This window comes from Punica granatum, chromosome 7 (genome assembly GCF_007655135.1).
Source record: "Punica granatum isolate Tunisia-2019 chromosome 7, ASM765513v2, whole genome shotgun sequence".
Taxonomy (NCBI): domain Eukaryota; kingdom Viridiplantae; phylum Streptophyta; class Magnoliopsida; order Myrtales; family Lythraceae; genus Punica; species Punica granatum.
In genome coordinates, this window is record NC_045133.1 from 20,409,261 (window position 1) to 20,434,620 (window position 25,360).

A 25,360-nucleotide genomic window follows, 5' to 3' on the forward strand; every position below is an offset into this window, starting at 1 on the left:
GGCTGTGGACAGCTCTGAAATTTTGCTGGGCTTCGGACCAGAGCTGGCGGCCTGGACTGCATTTGAACGGGCCTGCAGATTACTCTGCCCAGTCGCTGCATAACTCGGCCCATGTTTCTTTTGCTGCTTGGGCCCGCCTTTGCCTTTGCTCCTGGGCTCCCAATCCGTGGGCTTTCCGTGAAGTTTCCAGCATGTGCTGCGAGTGTGGCCCATTCGGTCACAGTGATCACAGTAAGGTCGTCCTCCCGATCGTGCGTCGGGTTGATTTGTTCCAGCTCCCTCCTTGACATAATAAACTGCTGCCTCTGGTCCCGACTCATGTCCACGAGCCACAATCTTTTGTCGCTCCTCATGAATCACCATGTAATAAATTTTGTTAAGAGAAGGAAGTGTATCAAGACTCAGGATATTGGAGCGCACCATACCGAACTCCGGGTTGAGCCCCATGAGAAATTGATATGCTTTTTCTTTCTCGCGATGTGAAGTCACGAATGCTGCCGCCGCACAAGTACAAGTAGGAGCCGTGAGAAAATTCTCTAGCTCATCCCACAAGACTTTGAGATTGGAATAATACTTTGCGACGGTTTCACCTTCCGGTCTCATCAGACATAAACGAGATTTCAATTCATATATCCTTGCTTCGTTACCTTCTGAAAACCTCTCTTTGAGGTCATCCCAGAGAGTCTTCGCATTTTCGATACATGCGACACTCGATTGCAAATCTTGATCGAGAGTATTGGTTATCCACGCCACGACCATCGAATTGCACATGATCCATTGCAATTCATTGGCATCTCCCTCAGCTGGTTTTTGTACTGAGCCATCGATGAACCCAAGCTTATTCTTTGCTCGAAGTGCATTAGTCATTAGCCTGGACCAAGTGAGATAATTCTCACCATTCAAAGTGCAGGCGATGATCTTGATTCCTAGCGCATCGGATGAGGTGACAGTATAAGGTGAAACAGCGATGATGGATCCCATTCCTACTCCAGTGTTTGCTTCCATGGGATAATTGGAGAATAAGAAACGAATATCAACAAGGATTTGATCGGTTTCAAGGCTTTGAATCTCTGATACCATGTGAAAAGAGGAGAATCGATTGAATTGAAGGTGATAATCTTTATTGATGTGACAACCGTATATATACAAAATAACTCATTGATACCTACGGTAAGTAAATCAAAAAAGGATACTGTATAAACTATACAAAGAATATCCTAAGAATATCCTAGAATATCCTAAGAATACAAGAAGATTCTAATGTAACAAATCTCGGAGAATATGTGGAAATATCTCGGAAATCATATATGTGGAAATATCTCGGAAATCATATATGTGGAAATATCTCGGAAATCATGGCATATCCCGTAATAATCATGGACTACACGAGATGGAAAACGAGATGGAAATATGCCTCTCTCGTTTCTAAGAGTCAGAATATTCTGTCTCTTGCGTCCGTCGATTCAAGGAGACGGAACAGGAGATGAAAATTCGTGTTCCCTTTTACAAGTGAATGTATCTCTGTTTTCCAAAAAAATCCGTCTCAAATTTGAGACGTCTTTTTATATCTCATGTTTCTGTCTCTAGGGACCAGATTTCCAGTAGGGGAGGCGGCAAGTACCGTCAATAACTCTGATAGAGCTCAGCCCATTTTGAGACTGAAAACCTGATGACCAGAAGAACAAGCTGGCATATTTTGAGCTTATATGCAGAGCAGAAGAAGAGGAAGTAGGTTCTGACCCTGGTACTCATTGATGGTATCATACGCGTGAATATCAGCTAAGTTACCTCCAAAACTATTATAAAATCAAACTGAAAGAGCAACTTTGAACCGGACTTTGACGATCTTCGCAGAATATGTATTCAATTAGTCGGAGACCAATGAGAGATATCATAATGCCGTAGTTGGAGAACTTTGAAAAATCTTCTCTTCTCTGCTCATGTACTCCAACCCTTTTTACTCGCCTCAGAGGCAACTTCTACCACTAAAGGCAATGCAAAGCAAAAGAACAAGAATGGATAATCGGGTGAATGGGCTTCCGGATTCTAGGGTATGTACCGAAAAAAAGAAGAAGAAAAGAACGTGGATGGAAATAGATCTGATATATTCTGTTCAAAATTTTCTAGAAAAGTAATAGTCACTATTCCGGAAGACTAATCAACGGAAGTGATATTTGTGTTTTTTTATGTTCCGTACTTTCTTGGTGGAAGAATAAGATATATTTTATTATATATATATAGGACGGAAGAAGCTTCACACTGTGTTTCCCTGAAAGATCTAGCACATACCTTACCCAACTGCTGTACCTGGATTTAACAATAATAGTAGGCAGACAAACTCATAAAGACAATTTGTTCAGTTTCATTTTTGGATTGTTTTAAGATTCCTCCGTATCCTTCTTCAGAGGCATCTGTTTCAACAATAATCCAGGTACAGCAGTTGGGTAAGGTATGTGCACATAAACTCCACTTTAAAAACCCGGGAAGACTACGAGTTAGTCATAGGCCACCTGGTTTATCAAGCACCTGGGAGAATAAATTTAGACATAAACTTGTAATAACATTTTCATGTCTATGTTTTGCAGGAATATGATTTCCCCTGGTTTAACCAGGAAAATGATGGCTCCTCCTCCGAGGGCCTAAAAGGAAGGATCCTGCCTCCAAAAAAGCGTTTTCGGATAAACTCCAGCCTCATGGCTTGGAAGCCTGATCCCAGGCAACAACTCATCTTGGATAATTTATGGTCCTCCATAAAAGATCCTCAAAAGGGTGAGGAAACCATAAATGCATTGGTCCTTCACATGGAGGAACAAAGCAACAGCAAGGCATCCCTGCAGAAGGAACTTTGCCAAAAAATCGATTCGCTGCAAACAGAGTTATCCCTCCAAAAAGCTCAGACTCAAGCGTTCCTCCAAAACAGGTTAGCCGAGTTCGATAAATTCACAGAGCACTTTGCAGAAATGCAAAGAGAAAACAATGCTCTGAAAAAGAAAATCAAGAAAAGTGAAAAACGAAGAGGTATTCTGGAAAAAGAAAACGAGGGCTTCAAAAAAGAAATCTAAGACCTCGTTTCTGAAAGAATAGAAGTCATAGAGCTTACTGAGTCCTGCCTCAGAGAAAAAGACGCTCTAGAAAAAGAAAACATAAAATTCAAGCAGGAATTGGAGTCCTCATCAACTCCATCGATAATTCGGTCTCAGGAACTTTCAAAACCTGTTACTGAAAAAATATTTTCCAAAAAACCCATTGAGTTAACTCTCAGTGGCATTTTCCCACAGGCAGGAGAAATCTTGTTCCTGTCAAAACTCCGTGAAGACCTTGTCTCGAAAATCTCTGAGATAAGTCTCCAGGAATTCTCTTCAAACATAATTTCCTTCTTTACCAGAATCCTCCAGTTCTGTGCTAGCACACCAAAAGGGATTGATGGTTGGTTCTAGAACTGGGAAAGAAAAAACGCTTTTCAAAATGATTTTCCAAACCCCTGCGACGTACATGATGAAGATGAAGCTTATGAAAGAGCTGACATCTTAATGATGGATGGTTGCAGGCATAATCTAGAATTTTCAATACCCAGATTCAGTTTTTATATTTTTCCTTTAAAAAACCATTTTAATAAACACCATTTCGATTTCCATGATCTTCTGAAATATGGGGTTCTCAAATCTATGATCCTCAAATCAAAAGATGCACACCGGTCAGAGCTCCAATCCCTTTCGGGAACAATGCTTGGGATCTGATCACCAAATCCTTGAGGTGCTCTGCCAGCCTCTCCATCCATATCGAGTCTTCTCCTTCGGAGTGGATCTCACCAACGCAGGTCCAACCTGCAATTCATTACGTCTTCATTTCTCCAATAGATTCCAAGGTCATCCTTCCTCCGGAAGCAAGATACTGGACTAGTGAAGATCAAGTCATAATACAGATAAGCAAATGGCGTGCTTGGGTTCAAGAGAACAAATGGCACTGGCGTAAATATCCAGAGCATATTCCCCAGTTCTCAGGTAAGAGCCAGAGAGTCTTCCTGCACATATCTCTCATCGACAAGCCATTTCAACCAGGGTTCAGCACCCGTCATGATCAGTGGCTACAAAAGTTCGAAGATGAGATCAACCAGGGATACTATCTTGCTTACAAGTAATCATAATCTTGCTAGCCTCAGGCACCCGAGAGCGTCCGCCCACTGTTTCGACACGTGGATCATTACCGGACAAAAAATCTTTCGGCTCACAGGCTATGCCCCACTTCAGCGCAATCTCCGGAAGCGTCTCACCACTACTCCAGTGGTACCATTACGGACAAAAAACCTTTCGGCGAGCGTGCCCGACATAAAGCAGCAATTTGTCACTATTTGCGATAAAAAAGGCACTGGAGCTACAGTTATTCCACTAAGGCTCAATAGTACCCCGCATGTGAGTGCACTGTCAAAAGTTGCACAGCGACAAGGCATCCACCACTGCCTATAAGAGGCCTCTTCCTCCAGCATCGAGGGGGGACTCAAATCCGCAACACATAATCTCTCTCTCTCTTTCCTCTTCTTCTGATATGTAAACATCCGGCTCTCATAACCCGGATCATCTACCTCCCTTTCTGTGTGTAAGTTCTAGTGTAAGCATGGGTTGAGTTCTTTCAGACTCTTCCCCTTTTCTTTTCTTTTCTTTTTCATGTCTTCTTTTGTTTTCATAACTCTCATGTACTCCCTTCAGCCCATCATGGGCTAAGTTTCTGAATAAATCTTCCATGTTGATCATCTATTTATGTTGATATTCCCTTATATTAGATTCTTGTTCTTTCAGTACTCTATGGTTATCCCTTACGATAGATCTTGGGTGGAAATGCAATGTGTTTAGTATCAGAGCCAAGTGGGGATATGATGTATAATCCGTTTTGATTTTCATATCCAGTAGATCGTATAGGTCATATCATCTAGGACTGCCTTCATGGCTGGTAGATCTTTCATGTTGTGTTCTTCCTTAAGTGTCTAGTTGCATATCTATACAATGAACTGAAGCTGGTAAACGTAGTAATAAGCAGCCATAGCATAGGTCTCTTTAGAAGTCTAGATCCAATATCACAATGAACTGATGCTAGGCAAAGAGGTAATGCAGGAGGCTCTAATGTCCATCTCGTCGCTCTAATGGTCCCTACACATTCACCGTTCATAGGAACCCGGGGGGAGTCCTAAGGTGTTCCCTGTTGTAAGTCCCAACGGGTAGGGCAGTTTGTGGGAAAAAATTGGACAATGGCCCGGTAGTGTTATAAACATCGTCTAAGTAGATGGTGGTTATCGGCGACAGTAGAGTTATCCTCGTGCATTAGAATTCGTCTAGGTACAGCAGTTGGGGTAGGAACTAGATCGATAAAGAGTCTTTATGAGTTTGTCTGCCTACTATTATTGTTAAATCCAGATACAGCAGTTGGGTAAGGTATGTGCTAGATCTTTTAGGGAAACAGTGTGAGGCTTCTTCCGTCCGTCCAAGTATGTCTTAGATCTTGATCTTGAGAGAAGATGGGTAGGAGAATTAAGTACGGTTTAAGCATCTTCAAACCACTAGGCTATTGGTTCAATAGATCTCTAGAAGCTTTCGTCTAGGTATAGATTGGTGTACTGAAAAGGTAAGGAACTGATATGCTGTTTGAATATCTTGATAAATATCTGTGAAACTGGAAGGTTTATTGTTTTGAAAATATGGATTGGTTTAAAGCAAGTTCTTCGAGTACATGCCCTTCTGAAAATTCTTTCGATAATGATTCTGTTCTCAATAGAGAAGAGGTCAATTTGGAATGTTTTGATAAATCTATCGATGATTGGAAAATCCCAAGAATCGCTTCAAAACAGATTTATAAAAAATCAAAATTCCAATAAATATTCTCAAAAACCGATTACACCATAACCACCGAGGAGCGGGACATTCCCCTAAAAAACTCTTCACAAACCATAAAACTCTTGAACCAATAGTCATTGAAAAAACATGAGGGAAGGTACAACTTCATTCATATAGGGCTCGTCCAAGTGGGCATAAAACCCCTAACCAAAGAAGGCTTAGATACCTCAGTACTCTTAGTGCTTAGGGATGTTAGGCTTTTGAAATATCATGAATCCATCCTTGGGACAGTCGAGACTAGTCTGTGCGACGGACCAGTCCATTTCAACTGTTTCCCAAATTTCACCATGTCCCTCAAAGACCAAAACATAACTCATGGCTTGACTTTGCAAATTAAAACGCATAATTACAAGATCGCTTTAGGCTCCATCCCTTTAGCCCTTGTGTACAGAGTCCATTACAAAACGATGGTCTCGGCGTTCGCAACCAAAGCCTTCAAACATAGCCCCAAAGGAGAAACCCTCCTTTTCCAAACAGACATTGCCAGGTCAAACACTGTAGTCCCCAGACCAATTAGGTGGAATGAGGTAACTCTTCCCGAAGAATGGGTCTTAGAAGACGCAGTTGCCCCTGAAAAAATTCAAAATGAGGAACCTAGTCGAGTGAGCCAGTTCCAAAATAGGAGAGTTTCCATAAGCTTTCCCCATAGGAGATCAGTCGACTTACAGTCAACCTCAAACCCTTCGATAGGATCTTCCTTTAGAAGCCCTGAGCTTAGATGGAGATCATTTAGTGTTGCTCCATCAGCAAACACTTTCCAAACAGCTACTGAAACCCCTCTTAGGTCAGCCAACCTTAGAGGATTAAGTAGTGTCGCTACAGATATTCCTAGACCAGTATACTCTGTCCCAAACACAGATGAAACTGAGTCTTCACCCCCATCACCCACATTTTCATCCATAACCGATGGCGCAGAATCAATCCTAACCCTGAGATCTATGTGATAGAGAAAACCTTCACATTAGCATCCAACATTCTTAGGAATGATTTTTGCTCCAAAGAAAACAAAAATAGGAGAGAATGGTTGTATGGTGTCTTTTCAGAAAAATGGGTAAAAGACATAATACAGAGTCAGTGGATATATTACATGGAGAAAAACAAGAAAAATATCATTTTCTGGGACTGGTTTTACCAAGTCTACATGAAAGAAAAGGCCATCAAATTCACTGAAAAAACCATTATCTGGAAACTACCCTTAAAACCATAGTTTCCTCAAAACCTCCTCCAAAAGATGTTGAGCCCAAAGAACCTGAGCAAACCAAAAGCTTAGGTTACTCAACATGATGATTAGAAACACCCGCGCCATAGAGCATGAAAACCGGGAAAAGGAAAGAAAACAAACAGAGTCAGAACTTCGTCAAAAACTCCACGAGTTACAAAAAGAAGTTAAAACTCTGAAAGAAGATAAAAAGCTGGTTCAGACCTTGGACGATGCTGAACCCAAACCTGAGTGTAAAAATCAGGAATTCACACATAAAAAATACCTCTTAAAACCAACAATAAGTGTACCCGACTTCCAAATGGAAGCAACTGCCCTGTTGGATACAGGTGCAGACGCAAATTGTGTGAGGGAGGGATTAATTCCTTTAAAATACTGTGAAAAAACCCATGAATCTTTACGATCTGCAAGCAATAACAAACTGAAAGTCTCGTACAAAATTGCAGAAGCAGAAGTAAAAAATGAAGATTCAACATATAAGATTGGATTCCTAGTTGTCAAAGACTTAAAAAATGAAGTCATACTAGGAACCCCATTCATTCAGCTCATCAAACCCTTCCTCTTCACCAACTCTGGCATAAAGACGATGTACTTAGGAAGTAAGACCATTTTCCCCTTCATCACAAAACCTATAACCAGGAATCTAGACATAATACAGGCAATTGAAAGGCAAATTGGTTGGATAAAAGATGAGATCTCACACCATAAAGTTGAAAATCTGCTCCAAAAACCAAATTTGAAACAAAAGTCGATAATCTCTACAGTCTGATCCAGGGGACAGTCTGCGGAGAAACCCCAAATGCTTTCTGGGATAGAAAGCAACATGTCATTGATCTTCCTTACGAAAAGGATTTCGATGAGAAAAATATCCTAATAAAAGCCCATTCAGATGAATCAAGAGTTAGAAAAACACTATAAACTGGAAATACAGGAACTCTTGAACAGAAAATTGATTAGGCCTAGCAAGTCTCCCTGGAGTTGTTCAGCCTTCTACGTGAACAAAAACGTTGAACTTGAGAGAGGAGTCCCCAGGTTAGTAATCAATTACAAGCCCTTGAACCAAGCCTTACGGTGGATTAGGTACCCAATACCTAACAAAAAAGATTTGCTCCAAAAAATTCATGATTCAAAAATATTTTCAAAATTCGACATGAAGTCAGGGTTTTGGCAAATTCAAATCACCGAAAAGGACAAATACAAAACCGCATTCACAGTTCCATTTGGCCAGTACGAATGAAATGTAATGTCTTTTGGGCTAAAAAATGACTCATCCGAATTTCAAAAAATCATTAATGACATCTTTGGTGTATACTCTGATTTCATAATTACATACATTGATGATGTCCTCATATTTTCCAAAAAAAATTATTCTCATTTCAAACATGTGAACCATTTTATGAGAATCACTGCAAAAAATGGCTTGACTGTGTCTCCGACTAAAGTCTGCCTCTTCCAAACAAAAATTCGATTTCTAGGGCACAACATCAGTAGGGGCACCATAATCCCCATTGACAGGTCCATCCAGTTTGCTGATAAATTCCCTGACCAGATCCACGATAAAAAACAGCTACAGAGGTTCTTAGGAAGTCTTAACTATTTTGTAGATTTTTTCCCTGGCCTTAGTAGACTTTGCAAACCCCTTCATAATAGGTTAAAGAATTCTCCTCCACCATGGACGGATGAACAAACCGAAATTGTGAAGCAAATCAAGCTTCAAATCAAAACCCTGCCCTGTTTACACTTGGCAGACCCATCTGCAAAAAAGATTGTTGAAACAGATGCCTCTAAGAAGGATACGGAGGAATCTTGAAACAATCCAAAAATGAAACTGAAAAAATTGTCCAGTTCACATCAAAACATTGGAACCCAACCCAGAAGAATTACTCAACCACTAAAAAAGAAATTCTTTCTGTGGTCCTTTGCATTTCGAAATTTCAATCTGATCTTTTAAACCAAAGGTTTTTACTTCGGATTGATTGTAAATCTGCAAAAGAGGTTCTTCAAAAAGATGTTCAAAACATTGCATCAAAACAGATTTTTGCCAGATGGCAAGCAATCTTGAGTGTCTTTGATTTTGACATTGAATTCATAAAAGGTGAGGCTAACAGTCTCTCTGATTTCCTGACAAGAGAATTCCTGCAGGTACCACCATGAGCATGAGGACTCGTTCCTCCAAAAAAGAGGTCTCGGCCTCAAAACAGCTGGCTCCCAGCCAGTCAATCAAAAAAGAGGAGCAATCCTCAAAATAGGTGGCTACTAGCCAACCCTCCTTCGGACAGATCACTGTTGATAGCCAGATTAAAACCTATCAGCAGACTCTCCAAAAGGAGATCGATAAGCAGAGTTGCATGCAGACTCTGCCAGGTAAAATTCCTAAACCCAAAAAGGAGAAACAAACTCTTGCAAAACAGAGATCATCTCCTCAAAAATTCGATAATAATGCTGTAGTCCAACAATGGATTATCGTATTAAAAGATAAACCGGAATTAGCACAGGTGCTATCTGAAATATCTCCTCCTCAGCTGGAGACTAGCAAAGGAGAGAGCTCTAGACAAATTGTCAAAAGAGCAGAAAAAAGTCTCACATCTTTTTCCGATAAGGAAACCAGCTCTTCAAAAACAGCACCTGTCAGCACCCAATTTCTGTCCATCGGCTCCAGGAGGGCAAAATTGTCATTTTCCAATTTATCATTTTTTATAAAAAAAATTAATTAATTAATTAATTAATTAATTAATAAGTAAAGAAAAAAAAAAGATTCGGGCACGGTCGGGCAGCGTTGACCGGCTGCCCGTGACCACCGGCACTTTTTTTTAAAAAAAAAGATTCGGGAAGGGCCGGGCTGCGCTCACCGGCTGTCCGCGATCCCCGCCGGCCCAGAGCCCCCCTAAATCGCGATTTTCCCCGATTTTCTCCAAATCGGCCGAAATCTTAACGGAAAATGGGAAGAAATTGTAATTACATAAACAGAAATGGAATTCGGATAAGGAGGAACACGACCCAGCAAACGAAATCGAAAAATTGGCTCTCGTTTCGGGGAATTTGGAGATCGGAGAACTCGGGGAACCGTCGCCGGAAAACCACAAAAACTCCCCGATTCCGACCGCTTAAACTACGGTGAGGCCCAGATCGACCACGGCGGAGAGCCGGCCTTCGTTGCGGCGTCCAGGGGTGAGAATCGCCGCCCGAAGCGCCGTCGCCGCCGCTGCCCCCCGATCCCGACCGCTTTCAGCTAACGGGCCTCGGCCCAGTTCATTTTTTTCACAGGCTCAGCCCAAGCCCAGCCAGGCCCAACTTCCCCAGTCTGGCCCAGCGCTCTTCCGGGCGGTTTCTCCTTCGGGCGGTCCAGTCCGATCCGATTCGGCCCGATTCATCCGGCGATTTTTTTTTTACAGAGAAGTCCATCAACTTTCCGAACTAGGTAAATTCTCAACTTAGTAAATTCCTTTCCTGAATATTATTGCTTGCTTGATGGATATAATGTGAAATGAGTGTTCTTGGGTCGCGTAGGTGATCGAATTTGTCCCGAACTCGATTTTACGAAATTTATATTTTGTCACATTTCAGTCCAGAGGACGTATTTTATTTTTTTAAGATCTGCCCCGAATTTCAAAATTATTTTCAATCAAGTCTCGGTCATTTCACTATTTTCCAATCAGTCCTTGGATTTTCCAGAATTTTTCCAAGAATCCCAAAGAACTTTTCAAATTGTTTCAGTTTAGTCCCGGGACCATTTTTCACACATTTCAGATCTGCCCCGAATTTCAAAAATTCTTTTCAATAAAGTCCCAGTCATTTTATTATTTTCCAGCCAGCCCTGGAATTCCCAGAATTTTTCAAGAATCCCTAGGAACTGTTCAAGTTGTTTCAGTTTAGTCTTGGGGCCATTTTTTTGTTTTCAGATCAGTCCAAATTTCAAATTTTTTTCAAATAAGTCCTAGGAAATTTTCAGTAATTTTTACATAGTCCCCAATTTTTTATAATTTTCAAATCAGTCCCCAATTTCTTCAGAATTTTCAAATCAGTCCCCAATTTTGTCAAAATGTACAAATCAGCCCCTCCTTATTTAAAATCGTTCAATTCAGTCCCCTGGACATTTTCAAAAATATCCGACCCTTTCCTACTTGGATCACCCACCGACAATGTATGTGCCCCATTTAAATATCTTATTTTTGTAACTATATGTATACAATGTGACCATGTCGGAAATTAGAGTTTATCGGACGGTCAATTAATGGCTATCTCGACTACTCGAAATCCGTAGATTAAAGCATTCGGCAAATTTCTAATTAACCTAAAATTCTACATACGAGATAATCGGGACGCTAAATTTGGCTAAATTAAATCACTTGACTCTTTTAAATGAACTGCACGAACCGATTGATAATCTGTAATCGCATCGACAGTTCAAGAACTGTTAATCATGCCCTTTTCAAAATTCACAATTTCAAAAGCACCGAGATACGCACAACGTAATCTTATTTTTTCACGCACACACATACGGTTCTTGCCTTGCTGTCACTCTAGTGTAGGTTTGTGTTTAGAACGGGTTAAAACATGGGAAAACGGATTAATTTCAAATTCAGTTTAAATCAAACATGGGCAATAGTCAAATAGAAGGTTATATCTTTTGGGTTTTTAGGTGAAAATACTCTTAATCTGTAAAAGCCATATTGTCACGATACAGAATAATTTAAAAATAACCCACACATTCGAGACTTGACTATGGACATCATGTTAGTCGGGTCCGTTAAAATAATGTTGGATGCTACATGCCCTATCCATCACCCCTTTTGTTTGTTTTAATGTAGGATTTGTATGCCAAGATACCTCGGTTAATAATCAGTTAATTCACGTAAATTCGGCGATAACAAAGCCCCATTGATTATTTATTTGAGCTTATTTGTTACATCTTTTGCACTTGATTGTTATGCGGATCGAGCCTGATCCCTTAGGACTCGATTCACACTGGGTCCAATGCCCATAACCGTCGATCACGGGATCCAATACCCCCATACACCGAGTGCGCATTTTAATTTAATTTTCGATTAATTTTCCAAAACTATACGGTGAGCATGAGTGTAATCATGGCCGAATGCGAACCGATTGGGATCTAGTTATTGTAACTTGTCTTTTATTTTATTTGAGAGAACAATGTAAGGTTTTTATATTATACATATCTTCATGTAAAATCCTGATCGGAGAGTGGACGGTCAGAGTGTTTCTTCAAATTTACGGTGTCAAAACGCGTAAGATGAGCGAAACTTAATTAAGCGGTAATTAAATAAAAATGGCAAGCCTAGACAAGTTAGAGTACCGATAGGGCATGCGAGATATATGCTCGCATGTAACAGAACCCCCGAATTCGGAACCTCGGGTTTCGCAGATCATATGCCTTAGCAATTAGGTGTACCCCGTACCCTTAGACCCGGGCAACTCACCGGCCCTCGACCTTCGGGTCGTAAACAGGTAGTGTCGACTCCTTCTCACGTGCGTCCGTCGCGCGTCCCCGGGAAGGTGGACACTCCCAAGCCGCGTTGCATTTAGGCGCGCGCATGCGTCCCCTGACGAGACGAAATTCGGGTGCGCACAGCACCATGGTTTCCAAAATCATTATTTCAAACTGTTTTGATTATGGGAGAGGGTTTTTACCATGAAAACCCCTTCTTCGCAGCATCAAAATTGTTTCCTGAAAACTGGTATTACCGGCCAATGGACATTTCAAAAACCCGGGAATACTATGAGAAAATTTTGAGTGAAACAGGTTCAGTTGAGTTCAAACACCACCTTGTCCCTGGATCCTCAAACACCATATGCCACTCTACTGCCAAAATATGTAGAGTAATCATCCCAAAATAATGGAATGAGGGAAAACCATACCAAATCCATAAATTCCCAGCCAGATTCTCGTCAGATCTCCCACATAATGCCATGTATTCCTACTGGGATTACCAACAGGCATGGTACAATGCATTCTTGTACCAAAACCATGAGTTCAGACATACCTGGCTACTCTTCTTTCATTCCAAAACACCAGCCATATTTCCCTACTAGTTTGCCCACTGGTGGTCGATCTGGGGTCCAATTCCAGACATACTATCTCCCATAATTCATGAAGCATATATCACATTTGCTTCTCGATTCAAACCTCAAGGGAATCAAACCATATTTCCTGTGCTTCTCCAATTCCACCAGATTTTTGGATTATCATGGGTTCATAACTGGTTCTTCGGATACAAGCCAGATCAACAGACAGGCTTGCAGACACTGGCCAGAATCTTCAAATGCAAATGGTGGGTTAAGTTGAAGGTAGATCATCTTGATCCCCAGTTTGTTCTCGATTGGTTCAGAAAAAATCCTTTTGTCTCGGACAAATCACAACTGGACCACCAAAGCTTCCTCCAGGTCAAAGCCAAGGCTTCCTCCTTCCTCTCAGCAGCAAAAACTGATGAGGCTTACATTGGACGTTTAGGTCAGGTTCTCCTGAAGCTCAAAGATCTAAATACAATTGCCTCGTCTGCATCAGAATCCCACAGGGAAGACGATGGTAGTGAACTATCTTCAAATTAATTGCTAGCCTCAGCAACCGAGAGCGTCCGCCCACTGTTTCGACACGTGGATCATTACCGGACAAAAAACCTTTTGGCTCACAGGCTATGCCCCACTCAGCGCAATCTCCGGAAGCGTCCCACCACTACTCCAGTGGTACCATTACGGACAAAAAACCTTTCGGCGAGAGTGCCCGACATAAAACAGCAATCTGTCACTATTTGCGACAAAAAAAGGCACTGGAGCTACAATTCTTCCACTAAGGCTCAACAGTACCCCGCATGTGAGTGCATAGTCAAAGCTGCACAGCGACAAGATATCCACCACTGCCTATAAGAGGCCTCTTCCTCTAGCATCGAGGGGGGACTCAAATCCGCAACACATAATCTCTCTCTCTCTTTCCTCTTCTTCTGATATGTAAACATCCGGCTCTCATAACCCGGATCCTCTACCTCCCTTTCTGTGTGTAAGTTCCAGTGTAAGCATGGGTTGAGTTCTTTCAGACTCTTCCCCTTTTTCTTTTCTTTTTCATGTCTTCTTTTGTTTTCATAACTCTCATGTACTCCCTTCAGTCCCCCATGGGCTAAGTTTCTGAATAAATCTTCCATGTTGATCATCTATTTATGTTGATATTCTCTTATATCAGATTCTTGTTCTTTTAGTACTCTATAGTTATCCCTTACAATAGATCTTGGGTGGAAATGGTATCAGAGCATTATACCATTTAAAAATTGGGCGGAAATGATATCAGAGCCAAGTGGGGATAGGATGTATAATCCGTTTTGATTTTCAGATCCAGTAGATCGTATAGGTCATATCATCTAGGACTGCCTTCATGGCTGGTAGATCTTTCATGTTGTGTTCTTCCTTAAGTGTCTAGTTGCATATCTATACAATGACCTGAAGCTGGTAAACGTAGTAATAAGTAGCCATAGCATAAGTCTCTTTAGAAGTCTAGATCCAATATCACAATGAACTGATGCTAGGCAAAGAGGTAATGCAGGAGGCTCTAATGTTCATCTCGTCGCTTTAATGGTCCCTACACATTCACCGTTCATAGGAACCCGGGGGGAATCCTAAGGTGTTCCCTGTTGTAAGTCCTGACGGGTAGGGCAGTTTGTGGGAAAAAATTGGACAATGGCCCGATAGTGTTATGAACATCATCTAAGTAGATGGTGGTTATCGACGAGAGTAGAGTTATCCTCGTGCATTAGAATTCGTCTAGGTACAGCAGTTGGGGTAGGAACTAGATCGAGAAAGAGTCTTTATGAGTTTGTCTGCCCACTATTATTGTTAAATTCATGTACAGTAGTTGGGTAAGGTATGTGCTAGATCTTTCAGGGAAATACAGTGTGAGGCTTCTTCCGTCCATCCAGGTATGTCTTAGATCTTAATCTTGAGAGAAGCTGGGTAGGAGAATTAAGTACGGTTTAAGCATCTTCAAACCACTAGGCTATTGGTTCTATAGATCTCTAGAAGCTTTCGTCTAGGTATAAATTGGTGTACTAAAAAGGTAAGGAACTGATATGCTGTTTGAATATCTCGATAAATATTTGTGAAACTGGAAGGTTTATTGTTTTGAAAATATGGGTTTATTCAAAATGAATCCTCCTCATAAATTTAACTCTTTTCATAAAGAAATGGATAAGATAAAATCTGACTTAAAATCCAGGAGAATATCTCTTAGGACATTTAAGCTAGATTCCGATAACCTTAGGAAAGATTTCCTAGGACCCCATAATGATACCAAAAGGAGATGGCTCTACGAGACATTCTCTGAAAAATATACCAAGTCTCACATTCAGGATAGTTGGACAACATTCATGCTAAAAAACTCCACAAATATCCTATTTTGGGATTGGTTTGAAAATCATTTCGTATCAAAGAGAATGGTATGTGTAACTTAGAAAACCATAAAGTGGGATCTTGCTAAAGCAGACCCAGTTGAGTCAACACATCCACCCTTTGGTACCCTCAAAATAATCCATCAAAATGAGGAGATCAAAACTTCTCCTTTCAAAAAGAAAGTGGACGATTCACTGGCCCTCAAAGATATTAAAAACATTTTTGAACAAAATAATTTCATAAATTAGTGTCTCTCCACCATAGGTTCCCAGTTGACTAGGATAGAACAAGAAGTCACCAAGCTTGTAGCCAACCAGGTAGGGACCTCTAATCGTCAGAGCCAACCAAAACCTATACCCATAGAGTCTCTCAGAAAACCTCCTTTTAAACCCCATGAGATCCAAATCTCTAGAAAAAAAGAGTTTAATCAGGAGCTCGAGAGAAAAATAAAAAACATAAATCTCCAGGAAGAATCCACCTCCATGAATCTGCCTAAAATGATAGTCCCAGACACTCCCTTGTCAGGAATAGAGCCTGGAACACCATTGAAAGCAGCCAAACATAAGACACAAGAGTCTGACGGCTCGAATGTCAACGCCATCGATAAAACTGGAGAACTAAACAAACTAGTGTGGCAGGAACCCCAAAAACCCTACTACACTACCATAAGTGCACCAGACCTAGTGTTAGAAGAAAAACCTAGCATTATCCAAAATAGGTATAGTGCCAATGCCATCTATGAGTGGAACATAGATGGGCAGTCTGAATACAACATACTGAGCGTCTTGCATCAAATGACGATGATGTCAAATGCTTACAAGACCTAGACCCGATTGTCTGACCCAACTATAGCACACATGCTCATAGCAGGGTTCACTGGTCAATTGAAAGGATGGTGGGACAACTACCTATCTCCCTTTCAACAAAATGAAATCCTGACCATCGTCAAGACAGACGAAACTGGTGAGATAATATGGGATGGAAACAATGAAGATATCCCCGATGCCGTAGCAACCCTAATCTTTGCCATCTCCCAACACTTCGTAGGAGATCCCTCTCACCTCAAAGACAAAAACCTAGAGTTGCTGTCAAACTTAAAATGCAAAAGACTGTCTGATTTCAGGCAGTATAAAGACACCTTCCTCACTAGGGTCATGTCTAGGGAGGATTGTAACCAGCCGTTTTGGAAAGAAAAATTCTTAGCAGGTCTGCCAACCTTGTTAGGAGAACAAGTCCAAAACGAAATCAAATCCATAAATCATGGCCGGATACCTTATAAAGATCTTAGTTATGGAGAGCTCATCAGCTTTATCCATAAGGAAGGTATCCGAATGTGTACTAAGCACAAACTTCAAAAACAATTGAAAAAAGAAAAGGCCCAGACCAGGAAAGAGCTTGGCAATTTCTGCCAACAATTCGATCCCTCTTTTCAGGTCGACAAAAAGGTCGAAAAAACCAAAACCTGCAGTGGGGACTGCAGCAGAAAACATAAACCCAAAAAATTTCACCATAAGCCTAGATTTCCCTCAAAATCACAAACTACCGATAAGAGTGAGAAAAAATTCAGCTCCTCTTACAAGTGCTTCAAGTGCGAGAAAACTGGCCATACCCAGAGGTACTGCTATCTCAACAAAAAGATTCATCAACTGGAAATTGATGAAGAAACCAAAAATCAGGTCTGCAATCTGTTAATAGAGTCTTTTGACTCTGACACAGAATCCTCAACTGAGAGTAAGGAGGGCCTTTAAATGGATGAACTTGACTGGTCGTCCGATGAAAAATCGATAAATGTCTTAACCAAAGATCAGGAATTCCTACTAGAAATAGCGGACCAAATCCAGAATCCTTTGTTAAGAAAACAATATCTTAAGAAGTTGAAACATGGCACTCTCGAAGGCGAGATCAAAATCCCTTATTACAACCTCTCTGAAATCCTCAAAAGGCATGACAAGAGACGAGCTCACAAAACCTCGTTTGATACCCAAAAGGAACTCGAAAACCTAAGGAATGAAGTTGTTTGCCTCAGATTTGAGCAACAACAGCATTCCTTGATAATTGGTGAGTTGAAAGAGCTACTCACTGAGGCAGCAAAACCCTCAGCCAGCTCTGAGAAAATCCTGATGGACCAGGACAAAAACCCAGAAGAAACTCTGGCCCTGGACCAAGCCAAAAATGACCAGCATGAGACCCTAACCATGATAGGGGAACCTTCTCCTAATAGGTGGTTAATCAAAATCACGCTCGTCAAAAACCATAAAATGTTTATTGATGCAACTGCTCTGTTTGACACAGGTGCAGATGAAAACTACATTAATGAACAATTCATCCCTGCCAGATTCTATGAAAAAACAACTGAATCACTTTCTTCGGTTAGTGGTACCAAACTCGACATCAAATACAAGTTGAGTAAGGTAGAAGTTGAACAGAATAGAGTCAGGTACAAAACATCATTCTTGCTAGTAAGAAACCTTAACCATAAGGTCATACTAGGCACACCATTCATCCAGCTTTTAAAACCGTTTCTAGTCACCTCATTTAGCATAGAGACGCACAAGCTTGGAAACAAAATAAAATTCCATTTTATTTCTGATAAATGTATTTACAAAACAGACTAATACATTTTGCGCAGGAAATGGCCGTGGAATCTGCTCAAGAGTGGTTACACAATTGGCTGTTTGAACTGTGGAAAGACGATAATCTTGAGCAAATACAAAATGATATACAGGACGGGGAAACAGAGTCCTTGGATCGTATTTACACAGCATACATCCACAATATCTGTGCCATCATCGATCATCCTGTATCCCATGTGCTATGTGCTTACTTTGACAGGCATTGCAAGGAAATTCCTTCATGCAATACAAAACCCTGTTTTCAGCACATAAACTCCACTTTAAAAACCCTGGAAGACTACGAGTTAGTCATAGGCCACCTGGTCTATCAAGCACCTAGGAGAATAAATTTAGACATAAACTTGCAATAACATTTTCATGTCTATGTTTTGCAGGAATATGGATTTCCCCTGGTTTGACCAGGAAAATGATGGCTCCTCCTCCGATGGCCTAAAAAGAAGGATTCTGCCTCCAAAAAAGCAGTTTCGGATAAACTCCAGCCTCACGGCTTGGAAGCCTGATCCCAGGCAACAACTCATCTTGGATAATTTATGGTCCTCCATAAAAGATCCTCAAAAGGGTGAGGAAACCATAAATGCATTGGTCCTTCACATGGAGGAACAAAGCAACAGCAAGGCATCCCTGCAGTGGCAACTTTGCCAAAAAATCGATTCGCTGCAAACAGAGTTATCCCTCCAAAAAGCTCAGACTCAGGCGTTCCTCCAAAACAGGTTAGCCGAGTTCGATAAATTCACAGAGCACTTTGCAGAAATGTAAAGAGAAAACTATGCTCTGAAAAAGAAAATCAAGAAGAGTGAAAAAAGGAGAGGTATTCTGGAAAAAGAAAACGAGGGCTTCAAAAAAGAAATCCAAGACCTCGTTTCTGAAAGAATAGAAGTCATAGAGCTTACTGAGTCCCGCCTCAGAGAAAAAGATGCTCTAGAAAAAGAAAACATAAAATTCAGGCAGGAATTGGAGTCCTCATCAACTCCATCGATAATTCGGTCTCAGGAACTTTCAAAACCTGTTACTGAAAAAATATTTTCCAAAAAACCCATTGAGTTAACTCTCAGTGGCATTTTCCCACAGGCAGGAGAAATCTTGTTCCTGTCAAAACTCCGTGAAGACCTTGTCTCGAAAATCTCTGAGATAAGTCTCCAGGAATTCTCTTCAAACATAATTTCCTTCTTTACCAGAATCCTCCAGTTCTGTGCTAGCACACCAAAAGGGACTGATGGTTGGTTCTGGAACTGGAAAAGAAAAAACTCTTTTCAAAATGATTTTTCAAACCCCTGCGACTTACATGATGAAGATGAAGCTTATGAAAGAGCTGACATCTCAATGATGGATGGTTGCAGGCATAATCTGGAATTTTCAATACCCAGATTTAGTTTTTATATTTTTCCTTTAAAAAACCATTTTAATAAACACTATTTCGTTTTCCATGATCTTCTGAAATATGGGGTTCTCAAATCCATGATCCTCAAACCAGAAGATGCACACCGGTCAGAACTCCAATCCCATTCGGGAACAATGCTTGGGATCTGATCACCAAATCCTTGAGGCGCTCTGCCAGCCTCTCCATCCATATCGAGTCTTCTCCTCCGGAGTGGATCTCACCAACGCAGGTCCAATCTGCAATTCATTACATCTTCATTTCTCCAGTTGATTCCAAGGTCATCCTACCTCCGGAAGCAAGATACTGGACTAGTGAAGATCAAGTCATAATACAGATAAGCAAATGGCGTGCTTGGGTTCAGGCGAACGAATGGCACTGGCGTAAATATCCAGAGCATATTCTCCAGTTCTCAAGTAAGAGCCAGAGAGTCTTACTGCACATATCTCTCATCGACAAGCCATTTCAACCAGGGTTCAGCACCCGTCATGATCAGTGGCTACAAAAGTTCGAAGATGAGATCAACCAGGGATACTATCTTGCTTACGAGCAATCATAATCTTGCTAGTCTCAGGCACCCGAGTGCGTCCGCCCACTGTATCGACAAGTGGACTAAATTATCATGAGATGCTCTCGAGTTGAAGTAAAAGGGACTAGATTGTTCATTCCCTCTGTCTCTAGTTATCTCAAGTAGGACCCGTCTCCTTAATCTTATTTAGGATGGGCAAAACGGACCACAAAACTTAGATAGAAGATTGGACATTCGGATGCTCGGAAAGTTGCACATTCCTGTTGAACAAAAATCCATAACATGGAACCGACGGATCCAACCAGAGGTCCGGAGAAAACATGGTCCTTCAAAGCTTTGGAAAACCAACCAAACCACACACACTTCCGATGTTATCTTTATTGACTTGTCTTCTCTTCTTGAGTGAAACTGAATGACGGTAATGTTCGATCTTTGCTTCTGTCACCATTTTTCTCTCGGTAGAGTCGGTTAACTTAGAACCCCATTCGCTTTCCGCTTTCCTTCGGCATGAGATCCCATCGCAGAGGCCAATCATGAATCATGTTTTCTATATATTCTCGTTGGAAAGAGACACCTTTGTCAAACTCATTGGCAAGCATGAGATCTACAAAAGGTTGTGGTTGCAAAGTCATTGTGCTAAAAAAATGTGACTGAACATGTGAGGTTGTGGTTGCAAGCAGAGGCCATTCGAGGTGGTGATGGCTAGTGGAGAGCCTAGCCGGTGACGGGGACTTGACCTGCTGCTAGAGTTCCATCTCAATATCGGAAAATATGATGCAGAGGTTTTATATGGAATATATAATGAGCTTTGGTAACTGGCCAAAAATAAATCCAAATGAGTGAAGATAGCGGAATTAGGCAAGGAAACCGATTGTATAAAATCATTTCCTCCAAGCAACCGGGGCACAGATGCACATATAATGACCGAATTAGCCAGAAAAATTTACACAGACAATTTGGTAGACTATGAACTGCAAACACATTCATGATAGGCAAGAACTTGATGTATTTTTGCTGTATTAGCTGGGACTTGGCTGTGCTTTGATCCACCCATCTCTGTCTATGAACCGATGTCTGCTCACCAGTGGAGCCAATTCCCTTTGATTCAACGTCTTCATCCACTTGACCCGATTTGAATTGTTAGATCCAGGTCCATAGCAGCCCTCCTCCGCATATGTGAACTGAAACCTATGGACACGTCAACATGATATAAGAAAATATCAACATATAAGTGTTTAACTGCAATGACCAGAAAAGAAAATATAGAGCTTCGAGTTTCTCTTTTTGAGAACAGACATACTCTTCGCCCACGAATTTTCCGGCATTCCAGCCTTCTGGTACAACATTACCACCCAACTTGGACTTGAAAAATATTACTCTCGAGTATGCTCGATATGCCCTCCCAAGATACGTGTTGCCGTCTCCATTCACTATGCAATATTTGAAGACAAAGCCGCTTGAATCATTGGAGCTTAACCGGCCCTGGGCGGTAATGTAACCTGCGAGTCCCCGGAGGCGGCCTCGAAAAGCATGTGTGGAATATATATGACAATGCTATCCGATCAACATGTGGAAATAAACTATAGTTAATTCAGGTGTCCAAAATATGAAAACAATAAATACGCCAGGCTGATATAACGTTTGACAAACCTCATATATCGATTGGCCAAAGCCCCAGATGAAATCCACTGCACCCTCAATGTAGCAATCGTTGAAGTAGTGCCGACCTTGCATGTCGGAAAGAGTGTCCTGCAGACTTACAAATCCGCAAGCATAAAACGATGCTTTATCTCCCCATATCATGACTGCCGGTGCCCGTTCAATGTGTGGGCGTGCATTGGGTGCTGCATCTTGATCGCGTGCAATCAACTTATTGACATTGTAGGTGTTCTGTGATCATTGAACAAGCTTATATTGTATGTAGCAGTAAGGTGGCAGCAATAAATTTCATTGGCCCGTATTAACCGGATTATGATGCTACAACCTAATTGAAAGCCGCAGGAAATAATTTAGTTTCAAGTTTTCAGTGCGAAGATTGTTCGACCTTGAAGGTTATACGTGAGGCGACGAAGTTATCGGCATTCACTGTGAAGGTTGAGGTGCCCCTCACTGACCCATGGCCGCCCGACTGGATTATAGTCTTCCGGCCCTCTCCCTCAAGAAGGATATACGGTTTGTTTTGTGGTATGCTCACCTGTTCACTGCCCACAAAGCAAAATATGAACTATATCATTAGATACACAGCATATAGTCGGGCACATTCGATCAAGATAAGAAACACAGTGACCAGCCAAGATGGAAGTTACGTGTATGTTCCTGCTTTAACATGTATCCGGATCCACTGGTTGTTGTTTGTGGGGGCCCAATCGATGGCTTGCTGCACAGTAGTGAAATTTCCAGACCCGAACCGGTCAACAATGACTGTGACGCTCACGGTTGCAGAATCCGTATGGAACTTCGACTGAACCCTCTGTGCACTCGATGCACTGCAAGTGAGGACGAGTACCAGTAGGAGTGCAAGGGTACTCATTCTTGAAAGTTGGCAAACAGGTTTGGGAACAAATAGATGGGTCGCTTATGTCTCTAGGACGTTTCCTAAAGCATTGGAATTGGTTGTATTTATGGGGAAGAAGGATGTCTTTAAAATAGTAACCATTGGGTTCCTTGCCTAATTTGTTGTATACATGAGTTAGAATTACTGAAAATTTGTTATAAATTTTGGGATTATATATTTTCTCTCGTTTTAGAGACCCAAAATGACAATCTTTATCCCATGATCTCTTCATTAGTTGGCCAAAAGAAAATTCCCTTCATTAGGAAACTTTCTTCTATTTGGTAATTGAATTTTATAATTGAAAAATAGAAAATGGAAATGCCAAATGGTCCTTAATCAAACCTTCCGCTTTTTTCCCCTCCTCCTCTATTCTTTCCTAACATATTTAAAGCAAAATAGCAAATATCTTAAATGATCATTTCTTATAATGACGTGGGGGTCGTGGCCTGAGGAGGCACCCCCACCCCCTTCCCTGAAGCACCAGCCACTGTTCTCCTTTTCTTTAAAAGTAAAATTTCAGTTTTTCTTTTATTTTCAAATTTTTCTTTTTTATATTAATTTTTTTAAAAAAATTATTATATTAATTTCTCTATTTTAGGCTTTATTTATATTTGTTATATTTTCAATTTAGCTTTAATTATTATAATATTCTAATTTTATTTATTTATTTTAAATTTTAAAAAAATTATTTTCACTTTTTCATATTTAATTTTTCACAATTTTTATTTTCATTTTGGTTTGTATTTAAAATTTTTAAATAAAAAAGTTAGTTTGACCGATGGACAGTCATGCGTGAGGGGCATCGTTGAGATTAACAGGTTAACATCCACATAGGATCCATATCATTAAAAGTTAACCGCGTCCATCCCAAATTGTCGGAATGATGACACTGTTACATTTTTAAAAAATTTTGTATTAGATTATCACACTTTGTAAAGTTTGTATCAAAGTATTATATTGGTAATAAAGTTTGTACTAACAGTGTAATTTACCTTTAAGAGACATATGTTATATTGCTTGTCCATCCAATTCTCCATTCAAAAAAAAAGAAAAAGAAAAGGAAAAGAACATTATAATGATCTGGGGATTGGACAGTCCTAGGAGAGGAAAGGGTGTGCAGTCCTAGGTAAGTTCCCCTATTTCAATGAACATTAGGCAATCATTGTACGAGAAATTTGGTACGAATACAACGGGATCAGAGGTTTTGTTTCGTTCTATACTGATGATTTGATATTACAAGGCTCAAAGCGAACAATTTATTTTTTTGCTCAATTTTAACTATTCATATAAGATGAGAATGATGCGGATGCCACATAGTTTTAAATATGCACGTCACGCTGTTCACATCATCACTTAACAAAAGATTTACTGAAATAACTATCGAAAAAATAAAAGCTTTAGTGGAATCCTCAAAATTGGTTACGAACAGAATTATTTTAAAAGAAAATGCTTGAAATTTTAATAAAACCATTTATTATTTTGCACTATCTAGAAGAAAGGGTAAAATACATATTTTTAAATTAATAATTTTTTTGGATATTTCAAGATAATTGAAATATCATAATTAATTATATATATTATAAATCACGAACAAATAATAAAATATTTCAAGGAAAATAAAAAGTTTTATCAATGCGCGGACTTGCTCCTAATTAAGAATCAAAGCCACTTGCAACACATGGCCTGTAAGGTTGTACGAGATCTCACTTTTATTTAGCTATGTAATGGAGATCATAATTAACTTAGTAGCTGGCCGAAAATGAATCCAAATTATGGAAGATAGAAGAATTAAGCAAGGAACCCGATTGTAGAAAATCATTTCCTTTAAGCAACCTTGGCACATATGCACATATAATAACTGAACTAGCCATTAAACTTTTTTTTGGGTAATAATGGAGGCACATAAGCCTAATATCAGGAAAGAAAATAAAGTTAAATAAAGAAGCAGATAAATTACACTGATGGTGATCGAATTCAAGACCTCTTAATTCCACGCGATGCCTTCTGCACCAAAACCCCTCCCTCAACTAGCCATAAAAATTTACACGCACACAAATATTGCCAACTTATGAACTGCGAGTAATTACATTCATGATAGGCAAGAACTTGATGCATTTGGCTGAATTAGCTTGGACGCGGCTTCGCTTCGATCCACCCGTCAGCATTTAACTGACTAGAGCTTACTAGTTTACTCAATTCTGCCGGATCCAACGTTTCCATCCACTTGACCCGATTCGACTTGTTAGCTCCTGGTCCGAAGCAGCCCTCCTCCGCATGTGTGATCTGATCCCTACGCACTCACCGACACGATATAAGAAAATATCAAAATGTGTCTGTTGAGGAGTAAAATGGGATAAATCTCACATCGAAAAAGAAAAGGAAAATCCATGGGGGTTAATATATGGTTTGGGTACCACCACTTATTAGCTCGAGCTTTTAAGTGGAAATGGGTCCAGGTCCGTATAAGCCCAATGAAAATTTAATATGGTATCAGAACCTAGGTTACGCGTATGCGTGCCTACGTGCGTGTGCGCACCCACGCCACGCTAGGCCTAGTATGTCTAGTGCAGCCAAAGTGTGCGCCTCGTGTTAGTTCCCCCTCGCCCGAGCATGGAAGAAGAGCCCGGCTCGAGGTCAATTGTTGAGGGCGGGTGTTTAAGGGCACGTGACAACGTGTAGGCAAAAATAGACCACATGTTGCACGTGAGGGCAGGTGTTGAGGAGTAAAATGGGATAAATCCCACATCGAAAAAGAAAAGGAAAATCCATAGGTTAAT

At 40.6% G+C, this 25,360-nt stretch overlaps 1 protein-coding gene across 1 annotated transcript; it reads right to left on the reverse strand.

The window, feature by feature from the left end:
- Positions 1-21,048: 21,048 nt before the first annotated feature.
- Positions 21,049-22,559, reverse strand: LOC116214478 (probable pectinesterase 55). The gene is made up of 5 exons (XM_031549880.1): positions 22,336-22,559; positions 22,074-22,230; positions 21,680-21,919; positions 21,330-21,583; positions 21,049-21,217 (listed from the first exon to the last, which is right to left on the reverse strand). The coding sequence occupies exons 1-5, from the start codon at positions 22,557-22,559 to the stop codon at positions 21,049-21,051; spliced, it is 1,044 nt and encodes a 347-aa protein (XP_031405740.1).
- Positions 22,560-25,360: the final 2,801 nt, after the last annotated feature.

What these genes read in the sequence shown, in the direction of transcription:
- LOC116214478 (XM_031549880.1), bottom strand. Translation starts at nt 22,559, where the DNA reads ATGAGTACCCTTGCACTCCTACTGGTACTCGTCCTCACTTGCAGTGCA. An exon ending in TTGGCCAATCGATATATGAG is followed by an intron (nt 21,584 to 21,679) that starts GTTTGTCAAACG and finishes TTGATCGGATAG; the next exon opens with CATTGTCATATATATTCCAC. An exon ending in GGAAAATTCGTGGGCGAAGA is followed by an intron (nt 21,218 to 21,329) that starts GTATGTCTGTTC and finishes ACGTGTCCATAG; the next exon opens with GTTTCAGTTCACATATGCGG.